Source organism: Lygodium microphyllum, chromosome 9, assembly GCF_053477565.2.
Source record: "Lygodium microphyllum isolate KBCC chromosome 9, Lygodium_microphyllum_v1.1.10, whole genome shotgun sequence".
NCBI lineage: Eukaryota > Viridiplantae > Streptophyta > Polypodiopsida > Schizaeales > Lygodiaceae > Lygodium > Lygodium microphyllum.
In genome coordinates, this window is record NC_141143.1 from 70,443,320 (window position 1) to 70,461,373 (window position 18,054).

An 18,054-nucleotide genomic window follows, 5' to 3' on the forward strand; every position below is an offset into this window, starting at 1 on the left:
ATGTGTTTTTGATGCTGTTCGTATTGGTGAAAACTAGTTGTTATTCTTGGATGGTCTGGAGAGGTTAGATAAGACATCTATTTACAGATGTATTTTAGGAACACTTGATGCATGCCAGGGCCGATTGGATTTGGGAACATAGTGCGGCATTGCTATTGCCAAATACTCAAGGTTCAAAAAGCCATTACAATTAAAGGGCCATTCTACATAAAATATACATGTGCAGAGTGATCTTGCGAGATTATGGAGCAAGATCATTTTGATAATAGGTCTTGCCCGACTTTAAATTTCTTGTGTGTCGACCCAAGGTATCAATAAAGGCTGTAAAATGACACACGTATGAATGAATGTCTCGCGAAACTGCCTCGTAAGTGAAGTCGTGCCTCTCTCTCGGTCTCTGTCTCTGTCTTTGCCTCCCCCCCTCTCTCCCGAGTCTCATCCTCCTGTCTTTCTCAGTTTGCCTGCGGTGTAATACACAAACACCGAGCCGATCTCCATGGGTAACACAGAGAAGTTGCTCGACCAGATCATGGAGCTCAAATTCACATCCAAAACCCTGCAGAGACAGGCCCGCAAGTGCGAAAAAGATGAGAAAAGCGAGAAGCTCAAGGTGAAGAAGGCCATTGAGAAGGGCAACGTGGACGGTGCTCGCATCTATGCAGAGAATGCCATCCGCAAGCGCACAGAGCAGCTCAACTACCTGCGCCTTGCATCGCGCCTTGATGCCGTGGTCTCGCGCCTCGATACACAGGCCAAGATGAACACCATCACCAAATCCATGGCATCCATTGTCAAATCGCTCGATACGGCCCTGGCGAGCAACAATCTGCAGAAAATGTCAGAAACCATGGACAATTTCGAGAAGCAGTTTGTCAATATGGAGGTGCAGGCCGAGTTTGTTGAGACCGCCATGGCTGGAAGCACATCCCTGTCCACCCCTGAGGATGAGGTCAATTCATTGATGCAGCAGGTTGCTGATGACTACGGTCTCGAGATTTCTGTTGGCCTTCCACAGCCGTCCACTAGTGCACCAGTTCCTGTGAAGGAGGCTCCAGAGGAAGACGATCTGAGCAGGCGGTTAGCAGAGCTTAAGAGCCGTGGATGAATAGGATTGCAGTGTGTCGCAATAGACACGAAAGTGTATCAGAAAAGCAGAGGTTGAGTAAGCAGAAAATGCGAGGCCAGTCGTTAATATATTATGGAGGGATGGAACATCTGTTTGATGTACAGTTCTTCAAGGCTTTCAGATGACATGAAATATCAGCTCATATGAGAATGAGCACAATGAGCACTCTTTCTTGATGCTGCCATCAAGGGTTTGTAACTTTTATTGCTCAACCAATGCAAAATTCAATAATTGTAAACCTATTATTCTGCATTCTACTGGCAGTAAATATAGGTTGCTAGTTGACTATTATTTCTGGCTTGCTGTGTTATCATTTGCTCTTCAATTATTGTTTGTAATTGGCCCCTCTCCCGTCTAAGCTTCTTCATGGATAAGAACGTTACATGTAGAAACTCAACAGGTGTCTTGCACAAGGACTCTGTGGAGGATGAAGGCTAAGCTAGACTCACTCGTCTGTCAGTCATTATGCTGTCCCTGCCATTTTGCAGCTATGACTGACAGATTTTTCAACACTGATAATGATGAATAGATGATCGATGAATATGCTGCTTAAACAAAACGTCTCATGCTAAGTGTCTGATGTCAAGGGAGCTCCTGCTTTGTTAAATGTCCATTTCACAAGCAGATCACTGAGGAGTGTCTGAACGGGAAGAGTATTTCCCCCCTAAGTTGGTGTTCAACTTCTGTACGATGGCAGCTAGATCACTGCTTACGTATAAAAGATGAGGAAAGCTACATTTGTTTGCATTATTCTAAGCCATGGTTTACATGTATAAGCAATGCCTTTGACGTTCCATCAACAGTTGGGCAGTCAGGGTAGGGTCACAGCATCTTGTGCAGCTGTTTAGTTTCTTGTCGTATTTCTGTAAATTCAACACTTCAATATATTGCCAAGAGGATGCAGAGTAGAAGGACACAGCATTTGGATTGCAGTTGGAGAGAATAGGCCTTCTGGTTTATAGGAAATTATATTCCTCTTAAATATTGTGAGTTGTGAAGCCTGACTCTCAATATGTCAATTCGAGGATACGGATTTCGGTGCCACGGTTTACAGCAGAACTTATCACCAGTCAAAAAGGTGTCCAGTACTGGGCCATGCACAATTATGCTTTGTCTTGCAAGTTAATGATTTCAAAATTGCTTACCAGGGACTTCTGATGAGCTTACCCAGAGAAAGAGAAAGATGGGCCGTAATTTTTGTCATTTTGGTGGATGCTCAATCAAGCAGAACTTGTAAATAATAGATAGACCATGTGCATTTGGCAATAGACCTTGGGTGTGCCAGCACCAAAAGAAGTGGTTGTGGCAAACAAGGCAGCATCAAAAGATGCACCTACTGACAAGTTGAGGTGTGCCAGGACCAAAAGAAGTGGTTGTGGCAAACAAGGCAGCATCAAAAGATGCACCTACTGACAAGTTGAGTTTGGTGTATATAAGTTAGAGCTGTCTTCACATGGGGAATCTTTCATGTTGAGACTTTATATTCACTTGAAAGTGTGGGAGTCTGGTATATAGTTGGATTCACCTTTTGCATTAGGAATGCATTCCATCTTTGTGCTCAGACGTAATACTGATAATGTTCCCACAAGCTGCTTTATAAAGTGGTTGGATTTACTGCACAGTCAAAACTACAAACAATTGTGACCATAATTTGGATGCTAGTTCAACAGTCTCCAAAAATCTCTCTATGTGGAACAGCAAAGACACAGACCAAAAGAGCCGTCCTATCCAAGTGTAGAAAATTCCTGGCTTTCTTATGCAGGCCTCATGCACATCTTCTGACAGTGTCTCTCTTATGCAGGCACTCAATAACTGAGCTCACACAATCTGTTAAAGGCAACATACATGCAATTTTTACTTTTACTAATGGGCGAACATGGGAAAGGAGCCAAGGGGAGGGAGTGTAAATTCAGCTGGGACGGTGATTATGCATCGTGAAGAGAAAGGGGGATTCAGTCCACGGGGAGCTCCTACTAGCCACGAGAACTCTCGAAGCTGGTTTCAAGATCCTATGTGAGAGTAATTGGATGGATACCAAAGCTCAGCTAAGGTGCTAGCCTCCTGCTGAAAAGTTGGCACTGGGTCGTCCCAACGTGCTATCTTATGAAGGCTAGGGATGATCACTGAGGGCTCCAGAACACGGTTCTGCTGGGCAGACCTGAACCTGTTTTTCTTCGCTGTTGCAATAAGGACTCGAGGATGCCTTCTGCGTTTTTGGGTATTGAGTTGGGCAAGTAAGACTTCGTGCCTTACGATTGGTGTCAGAGCTAACTCTCGGCGATGGGGGAGGAGCTATTCGATCGCAGGATTGCAAAATGTTCACCAGAGGAGGATGCGAGGATTTGGTTTTGCCAAGCATTGATGCATCGTTCGTACACAAACCTAGTGATGCAACTGGAGTTGGCACAACGCAATAGGAAAAAGAAAAGGTAATACTTTCAACTTGCGTAATTAAGTATTGATTGATGATTTGTATTTTATAGATATGTAGAAATGTGTATTGGAGGTGGCCATCAGCCCTCAAATTTGAAGGGCTACCCAACTTTTCATTTAGAATGAAGGCCTTAGAGGACCTCTCCTTTTCTTTTTAAAGAGTTTGGAAGGCCATATAACTATTTTTCTAAAATTCTTACCTTTCTTTTGAAGGGTAATTTATGTATCACCCTTCTCTAGAAGGGCAAAACCCCCTTTGAAAGGTGCTCCAACCTTTAAAATTTAGGACTGGCACTGGCTATTCATGCGTCATAGATTCCCAGCTAGACCCTTATGATTGGAGCAGCTCAAGCATATTTGAGAGTTGGATTTGCTAAGAGCATTTGAGCATTTTGTGAAGATTTTAGAGGCACATGCAACATTTTTGAAGATCAAAACACACTAAAGTTACCTAGAAAACACTCAAAAGTCAACTAGGTAACACCACATTTCACATGCGTAAAAGACATCTTTTCATAAATTTTGGAAGTGGAAGTGCTTGATAGGCCTCAAGATTGAAGTTTGGAAATTGGGGAATGATAGTCTGTAAGATGTCAAAGTGTAGGTCAACCTTTACACTTTATGCAAAATTGTAATTCAAGTGGAGAAATGACATTCAAACGAAGAATCAAAGAGTTGCATTTAGAAAAAACTTGGAAGTAAACAAGTGTGAAAAAATGGAAAAACAAATGATAATTCCCCCATTTTGAATCAATTCATCCCATCTTGATGAGAGAATTGTAGAATCTTGATCTCCATTCTCTGATCTACCCACCTATATGTTCTTTTTGTGATGTAATGGAGTACTTAACAAAACAATCTCTCTTATCTCTACATATCCATGTCTCCCATATTACATGTTCTTACCTACATTCTACATCTCACTGGAAATGCATCAAGGGGATGGGCGCTGAGAGAAGGAATCAAAACTGATATGCTATAACAAAATGAAGTAGAAAAGAGCATAGCATTGGCATTAAGTGTGTTAGTGGGTTTTTCTCTCATTTACATGCTCTTGGGATTTATTGTACCTATAAATTTTCCAAGTATATCCTTTTAATTCATAGTTTACTAAAGTAATGAAATAACTTATTCTCATGCATTAATTTGTAATGTATTCTTTGTTGATTGCTTGCATTTGAGAGAGAATTTAGTAATTACTCTATTTATACTTCAAAATTACATGAAAAATGCTTAAAATGCTAAAATAATTATAGACAATTGAAAAAGAAAAATGGGGTGAAACATGAGATATAAAAGTGTTGATTTTGAAGCATTGTCATTTGTTGGTAGTTCATAGATGTTTTAATGTCGTGTTCATGGGGGATCGCTATTGGGAGTAAAGACGCTTGTACCTACATCGCCCTGTATTTACTTCATACTTTGTGATTGCACACATACATTGCAACTGGTAGACATTCATTATTGTCGCTTTAATTTTTATTCTTTCACTAACTTGAATAAGGGAAGGTTGGTTACACATTGTGACTATTGGAGTCCTCACATATGTGTTCTCTCTCACTTGCTCTCTTGCTCTATTCGTCACATAGCTCTTGCTTTTGCTTGTGTACATCCACTCGGGCTCTATCTTTAACTAGTATCAGAGCTAACCATTTGAGGAGCTTCTTTATCATTTGCTTTAGCTCGGATTCAAAGCTTCAGCTCAAGGTTTTATGGTAGCTATTGTTTCTTCATTCCAAGGTATGTATTGAGTCTTTCCTTCTCTTGGCTTATTTCAAATTGCTCTCGCTTATGGAGGAGCTTCCTAGAGCTTAGTTGAGTCTTATTAGGTACTTATTGAGGTAAGGAGTAGCCATTCTATTCCTTTTGAGTGGATTTGAAGCATGCTGCAGAAGTAATATATAGTTATCGTAGCTTGACAACACTTTCATATTTTGGATATAACTTTTGTATACGATATCAAGTTCAAGTGTTCTATAGCTAAAAATGAGGAGCATGATGAGAACTACAAATTTGAGCACTCATCGAGTTGATTTTGTATGATTTTTATTTCTATGTTTTACATAGTATATGACAGTTTTAGTTTAAACAATAAATAATGAAATTTCATAATGCATGTTTGATGCTTTGGGAGTGCTACTTTGATGTCCATATGGTATATTTATGGTTAGGGATACTATTTGGGTTATTTAGAGTTTGATTAGCTCATTTTTGCAAATGTTTATTGATGTCATAACAATTTGGACAATAAGTATACAACTATGAACTTCATGCTTTAAATGTCTATTATTTTTTTATGGTATTTCGGATGCTATATGTCGATGGTGATATTTAGTATTAATGTATGAGTTTAGATATGATTATGATATACTTTAGCACTTGGATTTGAGCTACATTTGATGTACTTGGGATTTGGTTAGTTGCTTTGAGCTTTTATTCTTACTTACAAAAGTATCATTAGTATACCATTCATGGCATGGAAGGAGGTAGGACTCTTCTTTTTGAGGTAATTGATAGCCTTGCTTCAACTTCATCATACAATTTTGCACCTTCCAGTGCAGCTTGTAGATTGATTGGTCTTCTTAATTTCACAAACTTGCAAACTTTTGATTGTAGGCCTATAAGGAAAACTCCCTTTTGGATACCTTCATCCAAATGATGGTTAGTCCATATTTTTAGTATGGATTCCATTCTAGAGACATATGCTTTTACTCATTTATTAGAGGATTGACTTAGGTTCATGAACTCTCGCATCCGCTCTTCAAAACTTTCATGCCTGAATTCAATGAGAAATGTCAACTTCAAGTCGTCCCATGTGTTAAAAGTTTATGTTGCTTGCTTCTCATACAATTGAAATGTCGCGCCTTTGAAAGTGGCAGAGAATATCGCCAACCAATGCTTATACTCCTGGGTGTATTTGTGATGTGCTTGGGCTTTCCACATGCTTTGATGTATATATCTTGAGCTTTGCTTATTCGCTTGTATTTCGAATTCACTTTTAGTGGGAGATGCTTGTACATACTTACCAAAGCTTGGTTCTTTGAGACAATGGAATTCTTGGTTTATGTATACGCTCTCTTATATGTTATGGATGTAGTCACCTCCACTTGTGGGGGTTGATTTGATACCATATACTTTAAACACAGACACTTACCTTCATCAACAATTTGTCACTGATGTATATGCTTATGGGATGTATAGTTTATTGATACTTTGAGTTCATGATAGTGTTTGGTACCGATGGTTTATGCTTACCGCTAGCTGTATTATTTATATCCGGATTGCGACTTAAATATACATGGTAGTGGAACCTTGCTTTCTTGGCTATTTTCTCATAGTTGGGTTGACATATATTACTGTCTTTGTTTTAGTATTAATGTAATTGCAAATTTCAATATTCTTTTGAAGAGCAGACATTGTACTTTGGTAGTCTATGATAAGAAGTTGGTGGAAGCTTTATATTTTGGTGTTTCCTCTTGTTTTGCCCTTATTTTGATTGAGTTTTGAAGGCTGATTTACAATCATTTATAGCAGTCCATTCTCTTGGATTTTACATCGGCATATTGTCATTATCAATGGTTCTTCAAATGATATTGCTATTTTCAATATTGAAAAGCTTGATGGCATAAAGTTCACATAAAAGATGCAGATATGACATGTACTGGTTCCAAAGAAGCAGGTTATGCCTTTGAAAACTAAGTGTAAAGTCTGAAGGCATTGATCACGATGTTGGGGGTAAAGACCCATGTGTTTAGTCACCTGTGTATTACTACATTGACAGTATCCGCACCTACACACTAGAGACGGCGAGCGCCCATCACGATCACTTCATTCTTTATTCTTTCAGTGACACACATTCTTAATTGTCACTCATCGGCATTGGACAAAGGCTTTGGCATTGTTTACCACTCCTCCCGACATTGACCATTAACATTGAGCATTGGTTTTGAGTCATTGAGCTTCAACTATTAACTGTGTAAATAGGGTAGCTCTCATAAAATAGGGACAACCATATCTTCAATGTTTGGAGCTTGTATATGCTTCTCAAGATGCTTATATACCTTTGAGGAGGGGGAGGGGGTGTGCTACGTCGTCCCGGGGGGGGGGGGGGGGGGAGTTTAGTGGAGCTAAGTTTTTTGAGGGGGGAGGGGTGTGCCATGTCATGGGGGGGTGAGGTGGGGTGGGTTGAGCAAGGTTTTTTGAGGTGGAGTGGGGTCGGTGGAGTGGGGTTTTTTTTTTTGGGTATGCCATGTCATGGGGGGGTTGGGTGGAGCGGGGTTTTTTGGGGAAGGGGGGGCACGATTCAGTGGAGCTATGTTTTGTTGCTGGATACTTGGGAGATCATATGTCATTGGTTTGAGATACTATTTGACTAATTTGAGCACTCTTTTAGCTCAGTTTTCTCATAGATATCATTGATGACATAATAGGATTGAATATTATTTGTCTGAAAAATGTCATGCTCTTGGCTTATGTAATGCTCTTGGGATGTTCATTTGATGTTGAACACTTGGGGAATGTTTGGCTAATGTATTGGAATGCTTTTGGACTAATTTGAGCCCATATTTGGCTCAGTTTTACTATAATTTTTAGTGCTATAATAAGCAAGGATGAAGCCTATTTTATCAATGAAAGCATATGCCTATTACTTATTTGCAGTTCAGCTTGAGCTACTTCAACTTTTACTCCCATGCATGCAAGTCATTTTGTATCAGTGATTGCCCCTATTTGGCATTGATTTCTTATTGATGTACCTCATTTTCATCATTCTGTTATTGCAAACCGTTGTATTATTTATTTGTGCAGTCCCCTCCATTTGATGCTATTTTGATCATAGTTTGTGGATAGCTCATTATTTGGTCAGTACATATTGTTTTCAACATGTTTTGGCAGTGGTTTTGGGACTATTTATAGGTATTACAATGGCCTATTTGGTATGTACCATGCCTTGTTTTCTTATAGTATGGATGGTCATTCAAATGATAGTGCTAACTTCAACATTGAAAAGTTGGATGGTAGCAATTATGGCTATTGGAAGATCCAAATTTGGCAAGTTTTGGTGCAAAAATCTCAAATTAGGTCGATCAAATGCACGAGCATTAAACTTGAAGATCAAGATTAGGATGTATGGAATGACTTAGATAAGCTTTGTAGGTACATGATTATCCTATCCCTCAACAAGCAGGTTTATTATAATGTTGTCATAGAAGTAGTCTGCATGGAATCTTTGGGAGAAAATTCGCAATATCTATGATAAAGGAGAGTCCTACTTCTTAGATGTATTGGCTAAAGCATCTTATACACCATCGTATGAAGAAAGGTACCATTGTTTCTTAGCATTTGAGCGAGTTTCTTGCTAGTTGTCATTGCAAGGTATTGGCTTTAAGAACAATCTTTCACCTTTGTTCTTGTTGGTCACACTGCTTGAGTCTTGGGACACGTTCCATATTGCTATGTATACAAATATGCCCGAGAATGGGCTTAAATTGTCTGATGTTGAGGGTGCACTCTTGATAGAGGACATAAATAGGAAGAATGTGGATGATTCTTGTACTTCTTATGCTTTGATTGTTCAAGGTTGCCATGATGGCAAGAGTGAGAATGACTGCTGTGGTAGAGACTCATAGAAGTCTCATTCTAAGTCCCGTGGATAGTCTTGCAGTAAGTTCTATGGACGTAAGTCCGATTTGACATGCCATTATTATGGGAAAACATGACATATCAAGCCGTAGTGCCATAAAATGTGCAATGATAAGCACAAGGGAAAGGGCAAAGGGAAAGCACATGATAAGTTTGATGATCATAGCATTGTCCCTACTAAGTCCAGTGTTAAGATCAAAGAGATCAATGTAGTGCAACAACTTGACTCTAATGATGATTACATACTTGCAGCTTCGTCTTTGGATGAGTAACAACACAGTGAAGACTGATGCCTTGCCTGGTTTTACTCAATGTTTATTGATGGATTCATGGGCTTCCTTTCATGTGACCCCTCATAGAGAGTGGTTCCACACCTATTGCAGTATGATTGGATTTGTATGTTGTTTGGGGAATGACTTTGCATTGCAAATGGTTGGTATTGGTGATATTCGACTGCAGTTTGGTTCAGGCAATATGTTTACTTTACATAATGTTCGACATGTACTAGCTCTCACGAAGAGTCTTATCTCTATTATCACATTGGATGATGAGGGTTACTTTGTTTTCTTTCGGGATTCTTCTTGGAAGATCATCCGTGGGAATCTTGTTCTAGTATGTGGTGCCAAGTTTGGCACTTTATATCCCTTGGTTGTATCTAGATTCATAGATCATGTTTTGTTTATGGCTACAGTTCGCGACATGTAAGGTTGTTAGGGGTAAAGGTGCATGTGCCTACACTACCATGTATTTACTTCACACATTGTAAGATCGCACATCTATACACTACAGGTGGCAGGCGCCCATCACGATCACTTTATTCTTTATTCTTTCAATGACTATTGAATTAGGGAAAGCTAGCCACACATTATGATTGTTAGAGTTCCAACATATGGTATCTATCTCTCTCTTGTTCCCTTGCTCCATTCACTATAGCTCTTACTTTACTCTTGCTTCTGCTTGTGTGCTACCACTTGGGCTTTGCCTTTCAATAGGTAGCATGAGAGTGGTATTGATGCTGCTCTATTTTTGTTGTTTGTAGTGTGTACATTGCATAAACATGAAATGAACATAAAGAGTGAAACAAAAGGGGGGGGAAATTAGAAACACATAAAACATTTTTCACACTTCATTTAAGAATGCATTAAGTGCAAGAAATTGATATTTATAATGTATTGTTCATCTATAAATATTAAGCTTCATGCAATAGTTGAAAGAGATATCCATGTATGTGTGCTTAAACATTTCATTTGTTGACTGTTTTAGTTTAAGTATAATTATACTTGATTTTGTGTTCAATTTATCTATTTGTAGGGCTACATGCATGGAATGCATAAAGTTTGTTTATACATTTACACTTGTAATTGATTGAAGCTTGATTGTGTACTATTCATCTACTTTGTGCATTTTATGTGGCATGTTTACATATAAAATAATGCATAGCAATTGCCTTTTTTAATGATTGAGTGGGTGAGGTCATCCTAATTGCTAGATTTTCTTCGAGGGCTAATGTAAGAATGAGTGAAGTACATGTGAAAAAACAAAGAAAAAACCACACTTCCTATCATTTTGGAGCGTGCATTTTAATATGTTAAATTTATATGACTCACATCATGGAATTTTCAAAATCAAAAACATTATATTTTTGTATGTACCTATTAGTGCAAGGACTTTACATGCACACATCACAATAGATTTATTATGTATTTATTAGAGAAGATAAAATATTATTTTTGATTGTAAAGCTATTTAAAATAGAGTGTGTTTAATTTATTTGCACAAAAGCAAGTTGTGCAAGGAGAGAAAAAAGCAAGAACTTAAAAAGGATACTTTCAATGTATTTTTGAGCATTAAATCCTAATTCAATAGTATAAATACATGCATGGAAGAGGTGCTCACCCATGCATAGGAAAAGATTACACCCAATCTTGTGTCATGTAAATTTTGGAGTTTTCTTCTCTTGTGCAATTTGTTCTCTTCTTATTTTTCTCTCAATTATTAGCTACTGTATGATGAAGGTTAGCAACAATCTCAATCATTCTCATCTATCCACACTCTAAAGTACAACTCATATTGCCTTTGCATACATGGCACGCACCACACACATACACACATAATAATGCTCAAATATTCTAACAGGCCCTTCCCCTCCTCCCTCCCCCCTCCCCCACTAGGTACCTATTTGGTACTGGTAATAGGCGGTCAGGTGCTCCTTCATCTACTACTTCTTCTTCTTCATGGCTTCTTTGTCTTCTTAGGATTTGTCTTGTGTTAATGCTTCTTCACATTGTTGCTTCATTGCTTAGCCTTCATATTTGTTGTTAGTTTTTGTCTCTTTGGTCTTCTTGTCTTCTTGTCTTCGTCGATCTTCGTCTTTGTATTAGTGTCACTCTTCATTCTTTTTGTTGATGCTTGATTTTATGGCAATAATCGGCCCTTCTTTGTCATTTTCTTTGGCCTTTACTTTATTTAGCTACACTTTGGCTTCATTTTTTATGATGTACATATTTTTTTTTTTGTTAAGATGGATCTATAATGATACATTGCTTGGCTTGATGGTTCTTGGAAGTACATACCTTGGCAAGACATTACACTGATCATCTTTTCCTTGGGATACATACAATTTGGGATTTGGTTGGATTTTGGTGCTATATCTTCTTAATGTATATGTCAATTAATGTGGCATTACATTGCTTTGGATATCGCTCAATGGGTTGTACTATTATTTAACACATAAATATGCACAAGGTTGTTAACATTGTTTTGCAAGAATACATCGTGGATTTGATTGGCTTGATATGGCTTTTGTCCTTAAAGCTTCAATTTGAACTAGTCAAAGATTTGCATTGTGGACACGATTCTATGAACTACCTCTTTCTCAATATGAAAGTAGTTTTCGTTTGAGTGGCTTAACAATAACTAGTTCACCATGGTACAATGTGGAGATAATCCAAATAGATGAAGGCCAATAATCTTCATAGTTTCTAGTAAAGGACCTTATCTTTTTGCAAAAAGACGTTGAATTAAGATTGAATAGTTGGGCGTTGATTGTGGTGGCTGTCTTCATCCTTGTCTCCTTCTTGTTTTGGTTAACTTCTACTACTCTAAGTCTCAACAATAGGTGCTATCTGGTGAGGACGATGATTATGGATACCATGTACCAATACCAAACCTTCGAAAATATTTGATCAGGCTTGCACATAAAATCAAGGGTTCTCTCTAAACTGCACTAGCTTATTTGGTTGCAATTTTTTTCTTACTACCCTTTAGTTTGTCACGTGTAAGATCCTTAATGGATGCTACTATTGAGAAAAAAAGAAAGAAAATGTGATTACATATACACATACATATAAAGAGATAGGAGAGAGTAAGGGTGGCAGAGGGAGCAAGTTAATCAATAATGTAGATTGAGTATAAGATTGAAATACTAGTGAAATTCATGTATCATTTCTTATTTAGACCTATTATCAAGTATAGACAATGAAATACAATGGAGAAGGAGCTTTATATATTAACAAGAAAATTCTTGATGGTCTTTATGTCAGAGTTTTTCATATTTGATGGAAGTTACATATACGTGCAAGGCATCCAAATTCAAGCTCTTCTTCAAGCTTACATCAAGCATATGGTATCTCTTTCATTTTACTTTTCTTTCTTGTTAAAGTATGTAGAAGAAAATATTGATAACACTTGTTGATGATGATGACCTATAGTGAGAACATAAAGGGGTGACAATAATTCACACCCCTCCTTAGGATGAATTGTTTCTCACTCTCCATGTAAGCAAGCAAATAGTTGTCCCCTCCTTCTTGATAGCTTATGATCTTTCTTCTTCTTCATAGATTAGTAGCATGTAATGTGTTGGTGTAATATTGTATTGCATATGAGAGAAATGGAAGAAAATCAGTGAAGATTCAGAAACACTATTTATGCAAATAGTAGCACACAAAAGCTATGGTTGTTTAATGTAATTAAGTAATAAGAGAGTGTTGTAAGTGAACGGGTAGTGCTTGGGCACCATAGAGGAGTAATAAAGATAGATGACCAAGATAGAGTAATGATTTACTCCAATTCAAATGCTATGGCAAGTTGATGCGTGAGGACAAGAAAAAAAGATGAGGATAAATATACAAGGCTAGAAAACATTAATTTTTTTTTCTAATAGAATTCTCTAAAATGGAAAATTAACTTGCCACTAGCTACTATTGGCTTCCATACCACATGTAGAAGAGTATATTCAAGGAGGTTCACAAACAAAGAGAGCATAACTTTGGGAGCATGCCACTTTAAATAGGTACTTAGGTACATTCAATACATTGCATTTGGTCCTTTTTAACTTGCAAACTCAGATTCTTATCCATCCACCTCAATTGTTCTCATTTATCCACGCTCTAAAGTACAATTCATTTTACCTTTTTATGCAAGAAGACACCACACTTATGCAAATGCATAATAATTCTCAAATATTCTAACATCAAGTACTAAATCCCTAAAGCCATAAGTAAAGCTCATGCATTAGGGGGGGCCAAAGCGGTCTATTGTTAGGAGGTGCCTAATGTTTATGACATGGTGACTTGTTTACCTTTCCTTTTCCTTGGGCCATGTGATTGCATGCATTGTGACTGTTGTTGCAACAAGTAGTAATTAGCTTCTTCATCACTTGGTTTCTTGGCCCAAAAGTTTTTCACTTCCTCTCTTTCTCATCTTCTATTGCTTTTGAACAAACTGCACTCTCTTCTACTACTTCTAGATCTTCCTCTTCCATTGACATTCTAGTTTTGAAGAACAAACTATAAGTCCTCAATGTGTACGTTCACCTTACAACTTCCAAACTAAGCCCTTGAAACTTCATCGTGTTACATATCTAAATTCTTTAAAGATAACTAGAGATTCTTGTAGGCATCATCATGGTAGGATCGCCAAAGTGTATTGGCCTATTCTAACACACAACTTTAACAAAGAATAATAACCAATATAGAGTGCTACATGAATATTCACAAAAGTCTATAACTTAAACAATAAATGCTTGAATAAGAAAGCAACAGTAAACAACATTTATGTTTTAGGAAATTGCTACAAAAAGTCAGTACACATCATAAATAATAAAGAAATAGTAAAGGTGATCATATTTTCATCATCTTCCCAAAAAATACACTCTCATGCTATAATAAATGAACACGACATAGACAAGTGTCCTCTCTCCTCAACTTCCTTTCTGTAAGAAAACTCTACAACTTCCCTTAATATGCATGCAATAATGTGCCCCTTCAAATCTTATATAAATAAAGTAAAGATACCTTGAAGCCCTCTAAAGGTATATGCAATATGTCAAACATATGGTAAAGCCTTATAGTGTATTTCAAGGGATAACAAGGCCTTCACTTAAGTCAAGATATAGGTGTGTGATGCCACAAACAAGGCATCTATAATCCACCTTCTTAGCTTTTTAAATTTCTTGTTCCTCAAGGCACCTTGAGGAGGTATGGTGTGGTTGGTTGTAATTGCAGTATGTGATTTTCTCATTAGACTGTCCCATGCCTCTCCATTTTTGTCTTCCTAACACCATGACTAGGATAGGTTTGTAGTATGTAAAAACCACTTCATTCTCTTATTTGTTAGATATATAGAAGGATTTTCTTATGAATCTTAAATGATCAATTGTTCCTAATGATGGGCAATGATATTTCTTGGAGGACACATTAGTAAGTGCTCAGTGGCCTAAGGATACTAGATGTATTGGTTTTATACTAGGCACATTAGGTCTTTGTTCAAGTGGAGTTAGTAGAGCTAAGGGAGCTCCTCTTCTGTAAAAGGCAAGTTTATCAATTGGAAATGGATTAATGCAATACATTTAGATGCCTTGGAGCCTCACAAATACAACATCATGTCCATACCTAATTCAATTAGAACAAACCCTTAGGCTCTTACGTGTAGAGCATTTTGATGGAAAGTGTCTGTTGCCACAATGTATGCACTATATGTTGGGCCAATAGGTGTTCCTAGGTTTCAAAGTTACCATTAGTCTCAAATAAATTTTGACTTGTTATTTTCAGCATAACCATCACTTGTGAGATATTTTTTCTTCATTTTTTTATTTGACTCGTGCTAGTGGAGCTATGTGTTGCTTAACCAGACTTCTCTCTTCGTGCATGTTGTAAACTCATTTTCCCTAATCAAAGACTTTCTTTAAGAAGATTTGGTATCAATTAGAAATGTTGGTTGTTGCCTCATATAGTCTTTCATATCAAATCCCATTGATGTAGACTTTAGAGACAACATTCTTTAAGGGTTTAATTTTCCATGGTTATTTGTTTGAACCAACTTTTCCTTCCAAACACATAATCATAGGTCTTCTCCTCCTTGCTTGGCATTCATCGTAAGCTAGACTATGAGATTGTTCCCCTCGCTTGCTTTGGAAAATTTCTTGATGAATCATGGAGAAATGGACCTAGTTAGTAGAGTCCAAATGGATGAACCAAATTCACTTTTTTTCTCCAAGGCACACACCAAAGCCCTTATTATTTATTAGCTACTATGTCATTGGCTCCATAAACATGTTCAAACTACTCAAACAAGCTATAAGGGTCATCACACAATCAATACTTGTTAAATTACTTCTTCATTAGGGCAATTTTGGGAGAATTTTGGCTTGCTCATTACTAGAAGAGCTTATCCTATGCCTCTAAGAAAATTTGATACTACTCTAATACTAGCATCTATGGCAAATTGGTTGCTCAAGTTTTGCCTTTGTATAATGTCTGTAACTAAGTCTTATGAGTTGCTAGCTGTTTTGAGATTCGTGATTAGTGTTTAAATTGTCTCCACCCTTATTTCACTCAATAGTTTTTCATGGCCAAGTATCCTTTGAAACACCACTCTTGACATGGCATTGTAGCTCTAATTCATAGTAGCTTCTAGGTACTCCCCTAGTTCTACTTTAGATTTTTCATCCATGTCTATGGCCACTAGTTCATGAAGAAGTCTTATGGAATTCTTGACCCCCTCGGGATGTCTTATTCTAATAGGTATCTAATTTTTAGGTCCATGTTTGGATTATCGTTATCTTCAACAAGTTCTATGTAGTTTACATGACCTTCAACAAGGCTTTCTCTCAAAGAGAGATTAGGGTGGTCTAAATGAGCTGTTGGACTAGGGGGACTTTGTTCCATTCAAGTGAGTTTATCCTACGTCCATTACATAGTTGTATACACCACTCCTATGAGTCAAAATTCAAGATTTATTTAAGCTTCATAGGTTCCTTTTTCATTTTAGCTTGTGTTAGAATGCTTTCCTAATTATATACAATTAGAAAGGGTATCTACATTTGCATCAATGTTGCCATTATGTATCCTAGTCTTTGTTGGTCATTTCTTTTATTTCTAGGGTTTCTCACTCAAATAAAATGGTTGTGCAAGGTCAAAAGTTTAATTTCCATTAGATTTCAAAGGTTCTTTTCATCCCAAAATTTTCTTATGTGTCAAGCCTCAATTAACTAGTCATAGGCAAGTGTATGTTATCCCCTAGCTGTGTGGATAAAAGTTGTGGCTTTCTTAGCTATCCAAATACAAGCCAAATGCTTCCTCTAGGTAAAAATTGTGGTTTGACCTCAAGGACTATCTTTCTACTAAATTTTACTTCAAAATTGATCAATTTTATAGCTCTAAGTTATTGGTAATGCTAGTTGGCTTGCACAACAACTTGTTTGGGATTAATTAAGGTAGATTATTCAAATGTGCTTTATTGATGCCTCAAGTTCACAATTATGTTTTTATCTCAAGGATGTATTTTTTTGTTTTTTTGTTTTTGGTTCTCATAGCTTTGAAGTTATTCCAAGGTCATGATTAAATTCTTTGTCTAAATGTAGTTCTAAATGGCCTTGAGGTAAAAAATGATGTTTTTATACTCCCACAGTTGTTTGAAATGCAAACTATATCATTGGCAATACTATGCTAGCTAGTAACAAGCTCTTAGGTTAGTCTACTATGACTTACATTTGAGTAACAAGCTCTAACGTTAGTGTGTTGTGACTTATGTCTAAGTAACAATATTGGGATAAGTCCAAATATTCTAATTGATTCATTGTGCTTGGAAAAAAATTAGCTTATTGATGATTTCTACAAGTAGGCTATTGGTAATATTAAACAAGTGTAATGAAGTCATTAGAGTCATTCATTGTTAAGTCTACCTACTCTTGAGGTCTCTGAAAGCCCAATGATTTTACTTGCAGCCAAAATTACCAATTTTGACCTTGAGGGTTCTATTTTGGGGTGTTTTTCCATTAAAATTAACAAACTTCTTAAATGTGTTACTAGTAGTGTTTGGAAAATCTTATGTATTTTCTTTTTTGGGGTGTGTCCACGACAACAAGGGTTTAATTTTGAGGCTTCTAAATGAGAAGAAAGTTTCATCCAATGAAAATTGATGGTTTTTCTCACAAGGATATACATTTACATGCTAGTAAAAGTGTGACCCTTAGGGCTGTTTAAATAGCATTTGGATGGCTAGGGTTAGGGTTTACCATGCCTCTAGTCCATTCATACTCATCTACCCTTATCCACCCTTGAATAAAGTGGATTCACATGCCTATTTCTCAACACCCCTCCTCAATACCAGAGTGGCATTGGATTACAAGACATACTAATATCAATGTTAAACCCCCCCCCCCCCCCCCCCCCAAACACACACACACACACACACCATCCCCAATCAAATGGGATGCCTTTATAAATCAGGCTACAAGAGTGCTTATAGGTAGAGGATTTATAGATTTAGATCATCAGGTGCTCTGTGGAGACATAATTGGCCTTCAATTCCTTTGGTACTATAGGTGTGGTAGGATATTTACTAGTGATATCCTT

General features: G+C 37.3%; 1 protein-coding gene across 1 annotated transcript; it reads left to right on the forward strand.

Annotated features, from left to right (window-relative positions):
- The first annotated feature begins 305 nt into the window (after positions 1–305).
- Positions 306–1,417, forward strand: LOC148031161 (ESCRT-related protein CHMP1B-like). The gene has a single exon (XM_087684698.1). The coding sequence runs from the start codon at positions 497–499 to the stop codon at positions 1,103–1,105; it is 609 nt and encodes a 202-aa protein (XP_087540824.1). The 5' UTR covers positions 306–496; the 3' UTR covers positions 1,106–1,417.
- Positions 1,418–18,054: the final 16,637 nt, after the last annotated feature.

Bases quoted from the DNA above. Each gene is read 5' to 3' on its own strand.
- LOC148031161 (XM_087684698.1), top strand. From the start codon at position 497: ATGGGTAACACAGAGAAGTTGCTCGACCAGATCATGGAGCTCAAATTC.